The sequence below is a fragment of the Fulmarus glacialis genome, unplaced genomic scaffold (assembly GCF_000690835.1).
Source record: "Fulmarus glacialis isolate BGI_N327 unplaced genomic scaffold, ASM69083v1 scaffold6230, whole genome shotgun sequence".
NCBI lineage: Eukaryota > Metazoa > Chordata > Aves > Procellariiformes > Procellariidae > Fulmarus > Fulmarus glacialis.
The window spans coordinates 42,579-59,229 of NW_009188303.1; the positions used below are offsets into that span (position 1 = coordinate 42,579).

The window sequence follows — 16,651 nt, forward strand, 5'->3', positions numbered from 1 at the left end:
GCCTATGTATCACAGTAAAGTGATAGAGTCTTTAACCATATGAACAAATTTTTTCCACAAGAATGCTGCCTTTGGTGTGTGAAGGACATAGCTGAAATTGTCCCCAAAAAATCCAGGGAGAGGCTGACATCTGTCATGGAAAATTTCAGCACAATTTGTTAATGTTTAGCAAGTAACTGAGGACGAGGTTTTGTAATGGAAAGAAGTGGTCAGGCCCATAGTTAGTCCAGCTCCACCTCTGAGCACACAGATCTATTGAATATTAAGATTTTCATCATTTCCAAGCTAGAAAGTGAAGAAGTAATTTCTTTCTTCTCAGTTTTGCTTCATCTTCATACAAAATGAACATTAGGCCTGAAGTCCCACATCAACTTTCACAGAGAAAAAAAAAATGCATTTTATATTAACATAACTGCTCTAAACAGATAAGAATATAAGATGCAGACACCTTTACTTACAGGTATTTAGCTTCAGACATTTGAAAGTGTGCCAATTTTCAGACAGCAGGTGTCTGCCTTCTGACAGTCAACCTTTGTTAAAGTGCCTTAAGATCAACACTCAAACTTACTAATCGCTTTTGAGACCTACATCTAAGAAAAGAAAAGAGAGAGAGAGACACTGCCAGTAATTGCAAATCCATCTGTAGAGAGCACCAGATAGAAAAGCCATCATAGTGATTTTACGATGACTCCTCAATCCATCCTCACCTTTTTCATATAATGGGATATCCTTTTTCCATTTGTTCCTTATTTAGCTGTCCTTCATTTCCCATTCTCTCCCTTTTCCTGTGTTTTGGGAGAAACTGAAACTTTGTGATATTGCAGAAACAGCTGTTTTAAACAACAAGGTTAAAGAACCCCAATTAGTGCAGGCTTTGGCTGGATGAACTTGCTGCGTTATCCCATCATTGAACCACCTAAGCCTGGGTACTTGTCCTAGTATTATTTCCATGTTCAAGCTGGCAGGACTGACACTATTGAACAGAGTGATTCATCTCTATGGAACTGAGTACAGACCGTCTCCTTTGTTAAATTCAGTAATGGGCTGAAAGCATTGGTTTATCTACTATTCCAAGACCAAGGATCTGATCTTGGATCCTCCAAGAAGGACTTTACACTAGAGAAATATTTATGAGTATTGAGAAGCACTGATCGTGAACTTTTTTGAAGGCTTCTTTTCCTGCCAAATTTGCTGTAGTGTTGAAGTCCTGTTTGTTTTTGTCATTAAGTCAAGGTGGTTATCAAGCATTCCCTCTCACCCCTGTCTGTTATCTGTAGTGAAGATAGCAGTTGTCATCTGATGATTTATATTCTGCCTGCATTGTAGCAATGATAGGTTTTATTTAGCAAATACCTCCCAATCCAACTGCTAGATTGGTAGAGTTGAGCTATGGGATTGGTAAGAGCTATGATAAAATTAAAGTAATTATAAAATCACAGGACAAAGAAAATTATGTAAATAATGAGCCTAGTCTGCATATCAGGGTTTCATTGTTACCTGCCTTGACTACATCTCTTCAAAAGCTGTCTTGTAGCTTTGTTTCAGTCACCACCAAAAAAACCCTTTTATACAACTGATACAGTAAAAATAAAAGTGGCAGGTGCTTACATTGTCTTGGAGTACAGTAAGAACAAAAGGAAAATCCAGTAATCACCAGTAAGCCAGTGAAATAGCAACATTAGTGCTCCATGGCCATCTGTGGTCATGTTTGTGCTCTTAAATCGGTGCGTGCATGTGTGCACACACAAACCTTACCTTTCTCTGTCTCTCCATCTCTTCTCCCTCTAAATATCGACTAAAAAGAAAGGAAAAGACTAGCCATCATACCTTTTACCAAGAAAAGGTGTCAAAAGTGGTAAAACATAAATAGCCTTTCTGCTTTGACTGACACAGGGAAGATCAAGTGCGTATTAATCACTGACAGACTACTTTGAAGGAATGACAAAGTACTAAATATACACTCACTGTGTATACAATCAACTCTCTGTCAAACAAGTGGAATTCAAAGGTTGGCTAGAAATCATTACATAAACTTCTCCCTAAGTACATCTGAGACTAATGTAGCAGACTCATTCCACTCCCTATAATATACAAGCATGCGGAAAAATATTATAGCTGGAATAATCAACAGCTTTTTAAATATATATATATTTTTTCATTAAAACACTAAAATGTTTACATCTCACCAACGACCAGATTTAAGTCAGCTATATCTTCAAAATTAATGAGATGGCATTTTAAAAGACAATTAATTTCTCCAAGACTACCATCTGGTGTTACAATTGTATTGTCTCCCTGTGTGACTGTTGCATCGGAGTACACAGTTAATGGGCCTGGGCAGAAGTGCTGCTGCTGGATCTTGTAAGGAATGGTGCAAGTGTGTGTTCTTGCTTGAAGGGAAATAGTGCAAACTAAAAATTATTATTTTGCTCTGTAATGAGCATGTCGCGGTATGTATCTGATCCTGCTTGCTTGGGGCTGCTTCGTGGGGCAGATGCTTGCTGCGCTTCTCTGCTCAATTTCACTGATGTAGCCCCATGCACTGAGGCTTCACCTCCAGTCTGTGGCAGATCTCCATTGACTTCCCAATAGCTGGCAAGTTCAGGTGTCTGCCTCGTTTTTCATTTGAGTGAGATTTTTTGTAATTTTATTGTGCTTTCAGACATATTCCTCATTTCTGTTTGGATAAATATTGTGATTATTCTAAAAATCCACATTTTCTAAAAGTATTTTGAGCCCCTGTAAAAAAACATGGAAAAAGGGGCTAGCAATTACACAAAATGTATTTTTCTTCAGAAGAAAGAATTTATTCCATAACAAAATGGAGATGTAGCAATAATTATTCTCCACTCAAATCCTGTGCAGCTGGCTAAATAATACTTCTGTAGCATACAGAAAATTGTAAGTGACCTCAGCATAGCGTTTCAGGTACTGTTTTGCCTTCACCTTGTGCCAGCGAAAGATGCTACCTTTAATAGCAGTTGAAAGAACAGAATGGTTCATTCAAATTCTACAGGGCTATCCTGAATTCTAACCTGTACTTTTTTTCACTGTTAAATTGAAGAAACAATATCACAGTATCATTACAATAGAAACAGGAACTCCCAAGGGTCCCTGAAACACAAAATGAGAAGTCTTAAACTTTCATAATCTGGATTCAGTAACAGTCATAAAAAAGACAAGCTTTTTTCCCCTTACCTTATTTATTCCCATATCTAACCAAGCGTTTATTTTCACTTTTTTGTTCCCTTTTGTTAAATTTATTTGACCAGTTGTAGTTCTGCAGCTCAGCTTGGAGAGTGTATTCTTGGACTTAAGTCAGAATTTTTAGTTACACACTTTTCTATATGAATTTAACTGAGGCTTTTGCAACATTGTAACTTACTTCAAGATCAAACACCAAGATGTGGTATTTGACATTTTGCAAGTCTCATCTTTCCTGAAATCCCCAAATAACACAGCCTTTACAACAGCTGTCCTTGAAGAACTTGATTTGAAGAATGTTAGTTTAAAAGCCAAAGAAAAGTATATTTACACTAGTGTATCTGTTACAGACCAACAACACACTTTTCAGCTGTACCTTGCTCTGAAACTGCTGCTTGTACAAATTCAATATCCTACATTGTTGTTTGTAAAATTTATGCCAGAAATAAGGACTTCAAATTTCATTTACATATTTCCATATACCAAGAGTAATAAAGCATATTAGCAGTTAACCTATCCTATAGAAATATTTTTCTCCAGACCACATCCTGCCTTTTTAGAGTGAAATTTTGCCATGGGAGAAGTACAACATATGCTGTAGAAGCCAAATTGCCACTTTGGACAGCAGGACATTTACTTTTCCTCTCTTCTATTGACTGAAAAAGAATGAAGTTTAAAATCAGATGAAAAAGATCTGTATTTGTGGCTCCTTGTTGACTTACGTTGCTGTTATCAGTGAAATTGACAGCAGATGCCTATGAAAAGATGTTGGAGATACTTGAAAAAAAAAAAGCAATAATGAACCTATGGGACCTCATTTTATACAGGGAACTCCAGCATTTTGTCTTGGTCAATCCTGCTGTGGAACAATGTTGGAGAGAACTGTCAAAGATATGCCTGTTTGGTCATTATTGGTTTTAGATTGCACCTTATATGGGAGAATCAAGACAGCAACACTGCAGGAGGAAGAGGCAGATGCTTTTTTTGTTTGTCTTTGGAAGGGTGACTTCAGTGTCAAAATTAAGAAAGATGAACTTTTAGCTTTGACAAGTCTTCAAGTCTTGAAGACTTTACTCCATGGTTGGGGTTTTTCTCCCTTCTATTCCCTTTTGACAAGTCTGGGTCATCTGCAGGAAAAGTGGAAAAAAAATCTGTGTCTTACTCGTGGAGAGAAAATAAGCCCCTAGAAGATGGCATAAAGGAACACATTAGGGTTCATCTCAATAGTCGAACTCCACATTTTCAAAATGTTTGTTAGAATTCTGGAAGGAGGATACTTGCTAGTGATGTGATGTAAATCCAGAGTTTTCTACAGTTGGCTTATTCCCCTTTCCCAAGAACTGTTATGTGTTAGAGATTATTTTCTCTACAGCAAGTTGCCTCTAAGTGAAATGGTGTAATCTAATATAAATGGCCTTTTTTCCTTTTTTTTTTTATTAGATGTCTATAAAACATGCAGCTCTTTGTGTTTGTGAAGGATTGTGTGTCTGTGTGTCATTACCTGATTTAGATCTGCTTGTTTTGTCCTGTATCTTGAACTGCCTTATCTCTGGAACTGTTTTCACAAACTCTTAACTCTTTTTCTTTCGCATCTCCTTCCTGGATTTGCTGCTTCCTTCAGCCTCACCTCAAGGTCAGTATTCACTTTTAATAAGGGTGTTTATAAGACTATTGTCTATTCAGCTAAAATTGAGATCTCACAGAAAATTGGACATCAGATTACATGATCTACAAAATAAAAGATCAGAGATTTGATTGTGTCTGTGGGGGAGGATGGGTTGGATAGGGTGCACATTTAGAAGAAACTTGTACTTGAAGGAAAGAATTTATATCAAACCCTGTAAATCAATGTTGTAGTGCACTGGGAAGAAGGGGGAAGACTAACCAATGAAGCCTTTCAAGGAAAAAAAACTACAGGAACAGAAAGCTGAAGCAGGGCAGTTTAAATATTATTGGTTTTATCTGTTACTTCAAGAAGAAAAAAGATTGAACTTAGCCATATTCTCTCATACATGCTGTTGAGTTCAAAACTAGTTCCTTTAAAATACTAGTCATCCATACTTTAACTGTTGGATTTTTATCATTGCGTCTGTGTTTGAAACCTTGTAGTGATGTTGCAGAACTAGTTTTGGTGCAGTTTGAGTGTATTGTGCTGTCAGAAAGAACCAAGGGCTGGGGGTTAAAGATAAGTAAATTAGTAAGAGGATAAATTTGTTGAAGGCACGAAGTGATAAACTATTGGAAAAACCTTACCAAGAGACAACATGTTTTGAAGTCATTCAGCCATGGCTCAATTTTTTATTTTTGTATTTTAAAAGCAGTTGCTAAACATAGATTTTGTGATTTCAATAGAGTAGCTAGGAGTAAGCATCTGTGGTCTATGTAATACAAGTCAGAGTACATGATCTAATGACCCCCAGTTGCCTTAAAAAGGCTCTGAAACCATTTTGGATTCTAGTCTTTGCTGATAAACTCTGTTTGGTAGAAAGCGTCCATGACTCCTGATGGAGGAATGATTATAATTGTTTCAGGCAGCATCTTTGCCCAGAAAGCCACTACTTAATGACTAAAGTTCTGAGTTATCGACCAACATCCGGCTTTTCTATTCCTGATTAACACTGTCAAAAATGTGGTGGTGAGTGGAATCCCATGATGCTGTGATGCTGCTGACGCCTTTAAATTGTGTCAGCGTTCTGACCTTGGTTTGGCACAGACGTTGCACTTGTGGCCTTGGCTGTGTATTTTCCTTCCTCCCACAAACTGGAAAAAGATTGGAAGTTAATCATGTTGTTGTCCATCGATACCTTCCGTATTCAGTGTGTTGTAGTGGCATACTTGTAATTGTTGGGGAGAGGAGGGCTGACCTTGAATGGCCCTCTTTTTTCAGATCCCAAAGAACAGAACTGCCAGGAAGCTTTTCTCCCCTGTGAGCATTCTCCTCTGAAATACACACAGTGTCTTTTCTTGCATGAACAGGACTTCTGTTGGGTAGTCTGTATTTGCCGGTTGCCACCATGAGTGGAGTTTGATGTGCTTTGTCTGGTTGATAAAGTCCTAAATGTTACAGAATCCATCTGTCAAAGATATTTCTGCTTCAATCCATACGGCTATAGGTTTTTATCAATACCTGCACCTACGCTGAAATTTGTGATGAACAAGCGAGGGAACTATTTTTCGGATGTGGTTTTGGTGTGTTTTTTCCGAGACCTGGCATGATTTCTTTTTCCCCAAACAATGTAACCATAACCTCATTTAGAGCATATTGTAAAATTTGGCTAGAAAAGATATGACTGTGGTTTGAGGTGGCCAAGTGTTAGGATCTTTGAAGAGTTTTCTGATAAGACATTAAACAGATTGTCCATTCTGTCCTCATAGTTTCTTAGTGGTTTTATTGATTTTTTTTTTTCCCTCTTTTTTTTTAAAATTGATTGCTATGATGGCTAGTTGCTGAGGTTTTCATATATTTGTTAAAATAAATCAAGAGTGTAAGGGAATACGTGGAATGACTGCTCTTGGAACTACAAAATCCCTGCTGGCCAGAAACACAATGAAAAGATGCTCCTAAGGACAAGCAGGAAAATTACAGGGGTTGCAGTACCACTCATTTTCTTTCCTATGCATTTCAGTGTTTGCCTAATTACCGTTAACTGCAACATACGAAGAAATAGCTGTTCTGTAAAGTTACATTCTACATTGGAAGCTACTGTGGGAGCCATAACTTTATTTTTCTCTTAGTGGTGTAAAGCAGTTATTTTTTTCAGACATCAAAGTAAATGTGTCTTCCTGGAAAAGAACTGAATATGTGAAAAAATGCATTAGGTATGTCTGTCTTCGAGAAACAGGAAGAAATACTCTGAATTATATCTGTTCTCATCAAGAACAGCTTTGCTTTCTGTAATCGGTGCAAAACCTCTGAATTTTGTGATCTGCCTATAAAGCTTTCATCATCTCTCTCCTGTTGATAAACTCAGTGAACCGTAATGTAATAGTGTAAAATGCATCACTGTTGCTGTTATGGCATGTACTTACTGCACAGAAGTCTAAGGGCCTAGAGTGGATGTCATACTGATTCATAGTAAATAAAATAGACTTGGAAGGCATGAGGATTGAAGCAGTTTTCCATAAGGAGTTTTTGCTAAGCATCTCTGTTGATAACAGCTTTACATAAAGAACTACCCAATGCTGAGTTCAAGAGTAAGAAGCCAAATAACACTATTTGGGTGTCGTTACCTGCAGCAGTGAAAAAAATAGAAAAATACCACAAAGTCATATGCTACGGTTCTTTTAAGTGGTTCTTACGTATACGTGTCATAAAAGTTGAGATGGAAAAAAATGAGATGACTGACAAAATCAGATGCTATAGTGAGCAACTGCATACATTTCAAGGAAAGAATGAGCTATGTTGATAAAGCAAAAGCAAGATTTCTAGCTTCAAATTGGGTAACAAACAGTTTAACTGCTTCAATTTATTATTTTTTTTTGATTTTGCTTTAATTTATCACCGTTACTTATATCTTGTCTGCTGAATAACGTTGAACATGCTAATTATCAATAATTTATCTTTGCAGCATAGCACTGGAATGGAAAAATAGCTGGAACTGTAGGACAGGAGGCCTCCCACAGGAGGCTTGTCCTTTAGCGTCCTGCTTTCTACTGACAGATTTTCTAATAGTTTACATCACATGGTTAATTTTACTGTCTGTCATCTTTTGAAGCAAGTAATCCATATATTAAGAGAAATAAATTTTCTGGATTTTTTGCTGTACCAAAGAGAATTTGATGCAATAGGAAGTAATAAAAAAATCACCTCCGCACAGCAAAGTGGCTTGGTGATTAGATGAGTGCAGACCAGTGGCATGAATCCAGATACAAGTCTCTGCTTGAGAGTCCATGTAAAATTAAATGTCAGTGTAGCAACTCATGTGTAGCCTTATAAAATCAAAGTAAAAATAAAATACTAAATCTGAGGGGATTATTTCAGTCCTTTTTCCAGAGTCCTAAATTTGTGTTAAACAGAACACATCTAACCACCAAAGAAGTATTTAAAACATATCATCCTTCTATAAGAAAATGACAGATAACATTGCATAGAAAATTAAGCAAATACAGGAAAATCAGGATACTATTCAATACTAATTAAAAAAAAAAAAAAAAAGCAGAGTACTTAGTTACAGGCATATAGTCTATGGTACCTGTGGGTTTTTCATTGTGATGGAAATATCTGTATACACTGTGCCATATACTATATCTCCAGGAAGATGTGCATCTGAGTACTGAGAAAGTGCCTGGGCTGTCAGGAGAAATTTCACTGGAAGTGTGGCTGGCTCTTCAGTTTCATACCTTCAGGAGACTCTGGTCTTCATTCTGCCACCATGCTGGTCATTAACCACATGAGGAAATGATAAAAATTTCAAGCATGTTGAATCAGCAATGGTTAGTTTTAGCTCAGCAGAGCCAGATACATTATGTTCAAACAAGTTTCCATTTAAATTTCCTTGGTCATCTCTAAAAAATAACAACCTCTAACAGTTGTTTTCTATTTAATATCTTTTTCCTTTAATTCTACTTCGAGCAAAAACGGCTTTATGGAATTCTTTACATTAAAAAGTACTCTGTTTGTGAGAGTTGTCTATTCCTTCTGAGTGAGAAGTAAGTCAAGCACAAGAAGATAGTGGGGAAAGGAAGAAATGAAGGCGTTTGACTTGTTGGCTGTGAAGGTTGGGTGGTGATGAGTAGGGCACAAAATAGAACTGTTTTCTCTAAAACAGGTCACTGGCATAGTCTTTCGAATTTGCTTTAGGTATAGTGATTATCAGAACTTTCTTCCTCCACTCTAAGTGGAATCTGTAGCTTTTCTGTCAAAGGTCCTCTTTTCTTGCCTCATTTCACTGCATCTTAACAAAGCAAAATTATTCACAGCTGTACATCATCTCAGAATTCTCACTTTTCTGCAGTCTTGCATGATCTGATTTCTTTCCTATCACCTGCTGAAATTAATTTAATTATATGAGACCCTGATGAGCTGTTTTTCTTTTTGTGTTATTGCTGTTTTCAGTACATGTATTCACAAAGCATGCAGCTTTCCTGTGGGAATTCGAACCGAGGTAGCATTAGAAGGACACGTGACTGGATATGGCCTTAGGGGGGGATGTTTGTATGTCAACAGTATGCTGTGAAATTTGAAGAGCTCTGACTCAAATGCTCTGAGAGATTAGAAGGAGTCTCTCACAATTTGCTTTTTTCGGATATAACAAAAAAGATGTCTTTTTACCATACTATTTGAAACATCAAAATACAACATTATTTAGAATACATTTTAAAATGTGTCTTTATGTTAATATATCCCAAAGTTAACATTATCTAGCATGTCATCATCAGAAGATTAACTGAAATTATTATTCAAACTTCATGCAACAGTAAACATTTTGACTAACCAATATGTGTCACATCACATTTAGTCAAAGGAATAAAATCTGAAGGTTATTTTTCTTCTTTAGTGGCTAACTTCTGTGTAAAAATTTATCCCACCAAATGGCTAGATTTGTGTTTCTATTAAAACTCTAAAAGCCAGATAAGTATATGGACAGACAGTGAATTTATGTGTCTATGGTAAAATAGTCTTGGTGCAAACGTTTCCATAACTGACAGTACCAAAAACTTTAACAGACCCTGGACTCAGCAATAATATAATAGTTACAGAGAACTCAGTTGGGCAGGAGACCTTTTCAAAAGATCACTGAAAAGGATGAGGAGCTCAGTAGCTTCTTCTCCTCCTTTTTTACCGGTAAGGACTTCTTTCAGATCCCTGAGCATAGTGGCAGAGTCTGTGGGACTGAAGCATTACCCATGGAAATGGAAGACCAAGTTACAGACCATTTAAACAAATTAGAAATATGCAGCTTGATGGAATCAGATCAGATACAAGGTTGCTGAGGGAGCCAGCTGATGTCATAGCGAGGACTCTTTCTATCATCTTCAAAAGCTCGTGGCTGTCAGGGAAAGATCCTCATGACTGGCAAACATCACACCCATCTTCAAGAATGATGAGAAGGAGTATCCAGGGAATTGCAGGCCAGTCAGTATAACTTCAGCTGCTGGGAAGTTTTTGGAGCCATCTCCAAGCACCTGAAGGACAAGAAGGTGATAGGGAACAGCCAGTATGGATTTACAAGGGCAAATCATGCCTGACTAGCCTGATTGCCTTCAGTGATGAGATGACTGGCTCAGAGGGGAATCAGCACTGTAAAATGTCTTTTTAATGATGTGGACGATGAGACACAATACACCTTCAAAAATTTCATGGATGATAGCAAACTGAGGGGAGTGATTATGGGGAGTATATGCTGGAGGGCAGGGCTCCTATTTAGGGTGACCTTGACAGGCTGGAGAAATGAACTGGCAGAAACCTCATGAAGTGCAATAAAGGCAAGTGCAAAGCTCTGCAGCTGGGGTTGAATAACCCCCGCATCTGTACCGGCTAAGGGCCAACTGGTTAGAAGGCTGGTTCATAGAGAAGTTCTGAAGGGTGGCTGAGGACAAGTTGAACTTGAGTCAACAGTGTCATGTTACTGTGAAGAAAGCCAAATGCATACTGGACTGTATTAGTGGAAGCACAGCTGGCAGGTCAAGAGAAGTGGTTGTTTCCCACTGCTTGGCACCTGTGAAGCTGCATCTGGAATACTACATCTTGTTTGGGACTTCCAGGTACAAGAAAGACATTGGGATAATGGAGTGAGTCCAGCAGGCACGCCAGTGAGATGACTAGGTACTTCAGCACATGACATACAAAGAGCGAGAGAACTGGGTATGTTCAAGTCTAGGAAGAGGAGCCTCATGGGAGATCATACTGTGGTCTTTCAGCTATCTAACGGGAAGATCCAGAGAAGATAGAGCCAGACTCTTCTCAGAGGTGTTCAGTAAAAGGTTGAGAGGCAACAGACACAAATTGCAACACATTCCAATCTAAGTTCCAATGAGATAATCGGCAGAAAAAATTCACAGTGATGGTAGTCAGATACTGAAACAGGTGCCCAGAGAGGCTGAAGAGTCTTCATCACTGGAGATACTCAAAACTCATCTGAACAAAGCTATGAGCAACTTGCTCTAATTTGGCCTTGTTTTGAGCAGGGGATTGAACCAGGTGACTTTCAGAGATCCCTCCAACCAAAGTACTCCATGGTTCTAACTTACTGTGGTAAGTTAATCTGTATTCTAGGACGAACTCTACAATTTTTGTGTGGTTTTGGTAAGAATTTGCTGCATAATATTGACCTTGAAAAACAGGATAAACAAGAACTGTCTTGTTATTTTATAGCACTACAGCTGTAAGAAAAGAAAGAAGTAAGAAAAATATGGGGGGGGGCCCACTGCACTTCTGTTTTTTGCAAATTTCTACCTGTATTCTCAGTTTTTAAACAATTTTTAAAAGCTCCAAGAATTGGTGCTTTCTGGGATAATGCATCACTGTGATATGTGTCAGTGTGGTATTAATAGGCTTGTCCTTTCATAAATAATAATTTTACCCAGACATTTTTCTTTCAAGATTTCTAATGTTGCCTAATGTAATGCCTGAGGACGGTAGTAGCTCCTCCTACTTCTGTCCCCTTCCTCCCTGTCCCCAAACACAGATGCTCTCAAACCTTATTGCTGTTAATAGAACCAGAGAAGATAAAATTGGAAATTCTATTTCCTGTGGTTTTTATATGCCCTCTCTAAGCTTCCCTTGCTGGCTGAGGGCTTAGACTGGGACAGAGACTTCAGATCTGACAGCATGGGGGTTTACTACTCTGCATCTGCAGTTACCAGGTATGCTGCTATGCCTTGTCTTTCAGGTTGAAAGAACCATTTTCCATTTGCAGTGTTCACATCCCTTTTTGTCACATCCTTTCTCTTGCTCGGGTTGTGGGCAAATAAAATAGAGCATACTTGACTCCTCATCTTCTCAGCTGCCCTGTTGAGACAGATCATTTTTCTGCTGTGAGATTTTCAGCTGGCTAGGAAGTTACTCCTCGTGTATTTAGTCCGCGCCTGTGACTAAATTGAAATGTTACCTTTTGTTCTTGTGTTACTTGTGAAGATCAAGTTCCATTTTTGACCTGCATACAAGGTGACTTCACTGCCTCAGATGAGGGCATTGGAACCCTTGTGTTTCAGATGTGCCTTTCAGTACTTTACTCATCATTTCTTATTACCACTGGTCACTAGCTAATACTTTTCATCCTGATTCCTGTGAAACCAGCTTTCCTAACTGCCCTGTGCATCTTCTCTGCAAATCATTTCTCATCTTTTGGATGAAAAATATGCTGTATAAGCATAGAGGTTTATTACGGTCATACGGTTTATAGATTCAATGCACACTTCTATTGCTATCACTCAATTAATTGGAAATCACTCTTAATCACATTACTGTAAAATAAAAATAAAATTGCTTATTCATAAAATCCCAAGTAGGCTATTACAGATATTGCAAGATAAAAACATGCTTAACATTCTTGTGCTAAGATTAAATTGGTAAGCTCTTTTTTTCCCTTTTTCCTTTCTCTTATATGGCTCTCTTCCATTTCATTGTCCGACAGGGTGGTGTAGAAAAGTATTCCCTCCTTTTGCATAACATGTTCTTCATTTATAAACAATAGAGGGCCCCTTTCATGCTGGAATATGTCAGCTTTTCCAGCTGGTCGTCTTCTTGAAGTACCCTGGGTAATTCAGACAGAGTTAATCATGCTCTTAGAAACGTACTTAATTTCCTTCTTATCCAGCAGATAGGCCATTCTTCTTAATTAGAAGAAATATTTTTTCACTTCCTTGGAGAACAAAATATTTCTAGTTGTCGCTTTCTGTTCATGACTGACTAATTAACTCCTAGCTCTAAGGGGTAGAGTGCCACCTATCCCTGTAGTGACTCAGCAAACTCAGTTCGAAGTAAAGTGTTTTTACATGGAACATTATTATGTATCTATTTACAATACTGAACAGATTTGATAGAAATTGGGACCAAGCATGATGGTAGTTTTGGGATGACAGTGGGGTTGGAGTGATTCAGTTCCAGCATCCTTCTTTCAAGCATTGTGGAATGAACTTGATCATTGCAAGTAACCTATCTCCTTTTTTAAAAACCAAGAGCGAGAAAGAGTTAGAAATTTAAGTTGCAAAATACTTTCTGTAAATAGACCAGAAGAGCCTCATTTGGTCCTAGAAATTACAGCTGCCAACAACTGGCAGTTGCCAAGCCGGTGTGATCAGTGCCAGCCTTGACAAAAGGCTGCAAAATGTGCTAATCCAACAGAAAATTGAGGTTGCTTTCCTACTAGTTCCTACTCCCCTGTGTTGCTCAGCTCCCTCCTAGCATGTAAACTTCTGACTTCTCAAAGCCATGGATTTACTGTAGCTCACCAGATGATAGCTCTGAAAAGCATATGTTGTCTTCCTTAGCTTTTAGCACCAGTCCAACTTTTAACTTTATCGGTCCCACTGGTGCTAATAGCACTGACCAGATTGTTTCCGTTCTGAATGCCAGCAAAACTTAGATTGTCTGCAAACTTCGCCTTGCTTTTTTAATGTCTTGAGTTGTTTATGCCATGTTTGATGAAGTCCCACATGCTGGGAATTAAAAGAGAGGTGACATCATGCAACTTTACCCTACAAGTATATGTAAGGATAAAGAATCTTAGCCACGCAGGCTTCAGTGGGGATGCTGTATCTTTGAAAATACATCCTTTTGGGGGCATCTCCTGTCATACATTTTCTCTTTTACCAATATTGTGTTCAGTGTTGTTTGGTTCTTTCTCTAGGCCTGCCTTACTCTGTAATAATCTGCATTATATGCTCACTTAGTTCCTTTAGTCTGCAATATTTTAAAAAAAAAAGTGTATTCTGTTTAATTTTTGAATTTTCTTGTTTTTGCTGGATGTGCCTGAATTCCTCAGGTAATTGTACCAAATAAATAACAACATTAATGTTGTTAACTTATAACCAACTACGAGATAGATATACGCATTCACTTTGCTTTTTAGTGTGTAATTTTTCACTTTGCATAGATAATACCAGCAGAATATGTTAGCAATGTCACATAGAGACCTGAATAAACAGTTTAGAAATAGATCTTATTATTATTATTATTACTAACTCCTTCTAGCAATATATATAAAGGATATAAGAGCAAGCACTTTTACAGTGTTTGACATGCCAACATAGTTTAAAGGGTTGATACCTCATTAATTAACATAAGGTGTCTTTTCTTTTGCATTGCTTGCCGCTCCCTGTTCTCTTGCACCTTGCACAAAAAATCTTTCTTTCTTTTTCATCATTTACTTTTAGGCCATCCTGTATGAAAAAAACTGGGAGAGAGCATTAAATGAAGTTACTAGTAAGAACTTTATTAGGCTACTGCAAAATGACACTATACTGCAAAAGCGGCCACTGACTTGGAATGTGAAAAGAATGGATTTTTCTGGTGCATTTGGAATACAACACTTATGTAATAACTGCAACATTTTATGTAATTTCTTCTCAAAGGAAATGTTTCATGATCATATCTCCCAATCAAAGGGACTGTTCCCTACATTATAAGTAATAGGCATGTTTTTTGTAGAGACCATGCAGTGGCATTGTATAAAGGTTATCAGTGAGAGGCAAATAACTGTTGTTTTTTACTCCTTAGTTTACGACATGCCTTCTTCCCTTTCTCGTATCTCTTGCTTTCAGCATGGATTTCACATTTTAATATGGAATATGCAGATGTCTTTGCTCAAAGAGATGGGGCATGGCACGCAGCTTTTGACGGTTTGTTTCCTTTGACTCCTTATTTCCATGTTCTTTTTGAGTATGCTTGCATCACATGAGCAAATGACAGCTGAAATATAGCTGAAGGAGTCTGCTTCGTATTTCTAATTGCTTAAAGCTTTGAACATTATTGTAACTTGGGACAAAAACCTTATACTGTGAACAAAAGCCAAATATTTGGAAGATCATTTTAAAGTATTACTGTGTTAAATAGAAGGGATAAGTACATGCTATTCCCAACTTACTCTATTTTTTTTCTCCTAAATTATGTTGTGAGGTTTCTGACAGCATCATCTGTTTTGGTTAAATTTCCCACCCTTACTTCTAAAGGTACATCACACTCTTATTGAATGCATTAAATTTTCCTAAAAATTACTTCTTTTCTGTGTCTGTAAATGAACAGCAGATTCCCAAACTCAGAACTGTTCTCACTGTCAAGTTTGAGTTTATTCTCCTCAGAATAAACACCTGCTGAGGCAAAAACATTTTACCTTATAGTGGCTGCAGTTCAGATCCCATCCAAACCAGACGGTTGCCATCCCTCAGTCTCATGCACTCTGATCGGAACCAAAGATTTCGTCAGTGCCTCTAAAACTGAAACTTAGCACCACCAGTGAAGGTTTCTTGATGTTCTTGTGCCCTTGTTTTGGGAAGTCCAGAAGGAGCCTTAGGTATCAGTGCTGCATAACCTGGCAATTCATGCCACTTGCTGGTCTCAGTAGCATGTCTCATGTATGGTTCTCCAAAGCTTAAGGCTTTATTCTAAGTTGGATGTTTTGCTAGTGCATGTGGCTCTGTGTTAATTTCCTTCCTCATGAAAGAAGAATTTAAAAGATTTTAAAGATTTTATTTTTAAAGGTACTATTGCTCCGAAGATTCAGGAAGAGTGGGTTGTGCATGAAGACCTGGAAGCTCTGAGGAAAGCTGCAGTTTAACATGGAAGAACGTGTGAGGGGTACATTCTTGGCAGATCAGCTTGGTTGTCTTCTCTCCTTCAGAGGGACTGAAACAGTTTCGGGAGCACATATGAATTGCTAGTACTTTTTCATTACAGATATAATCTTCCCCAGATCCATTTTTATCTTTTTATCTTTTTTTTTTTTTAAATGGACAGAAATACATCTTATTAGTTTGCAAATATCTGCAAGGAAAATCTAATCTTAAGCCAAGAGATACTGAGTTTGATTAAAGCAACATGGCTTTTTAATTTTTTTAATTAGTTTAAAGGGTCTGTACACTGCTACATTCTTCCTTACACTTGTCTGCACAAGCAGAAAGCAATCAACAACAAAAAACCCACCAAAACCTTTAAAGGAATTTCAGTTTATTTCTTGAAAATTCCAAAGAGGAAGGAGTGCATTTTCTTGTGCATCTTGGAATAGTGGAGGATGCTTTTTGAGTTATAGGTAGAGAAATTTTATTTCAAAGTAGAAAGGGACTGGAACTCTCCTCTTGTCTTTCTGTATCTTGTTTTGACCGTAGCCTCAGTAATTCTTTATTAGATTTTCAACACTGCTTATATCTCCCAACCTGCAATGTATGTCTTCATATAAAAAGATATATAATTTATAGAAAATATATGAGATTCCTGCTAGGAATATTTTTCTTGACAGAAAAGGCTGTTTTTTGTTGATCTTTCCTAATGATTATGAGTGTTGCCCAATTA

At 37.6% G+C, this 16,651-nt stretch overlaps 1 protein-coding gene across 1 annotated transcript in view; it reads left to right on the forward strand.

Annotated features, from left to right (window-relative positions):
* ERC1 (ELKS/RAB6-interacting/CAST family member 1) overlaps positions 1 to 16,651 on the forward strand; it is a gene marked incomplete at its 5' end in the record, with an annotated part of 203,483 nt that overhangs the window by 39,325 nt on the left and 147,507 nt on the right. The window contains one exon of the mRNA XM_009578108.1: positions 4,826 to 4,837. Within this exon, the coding sequence (XP_009576403.1) occupies positions 4,826 to 4,837 (12 nt within the window). The remainder of the gene's footprint in view (positions 1 to 4,825; positions 4,838 to 16,651) is intronic.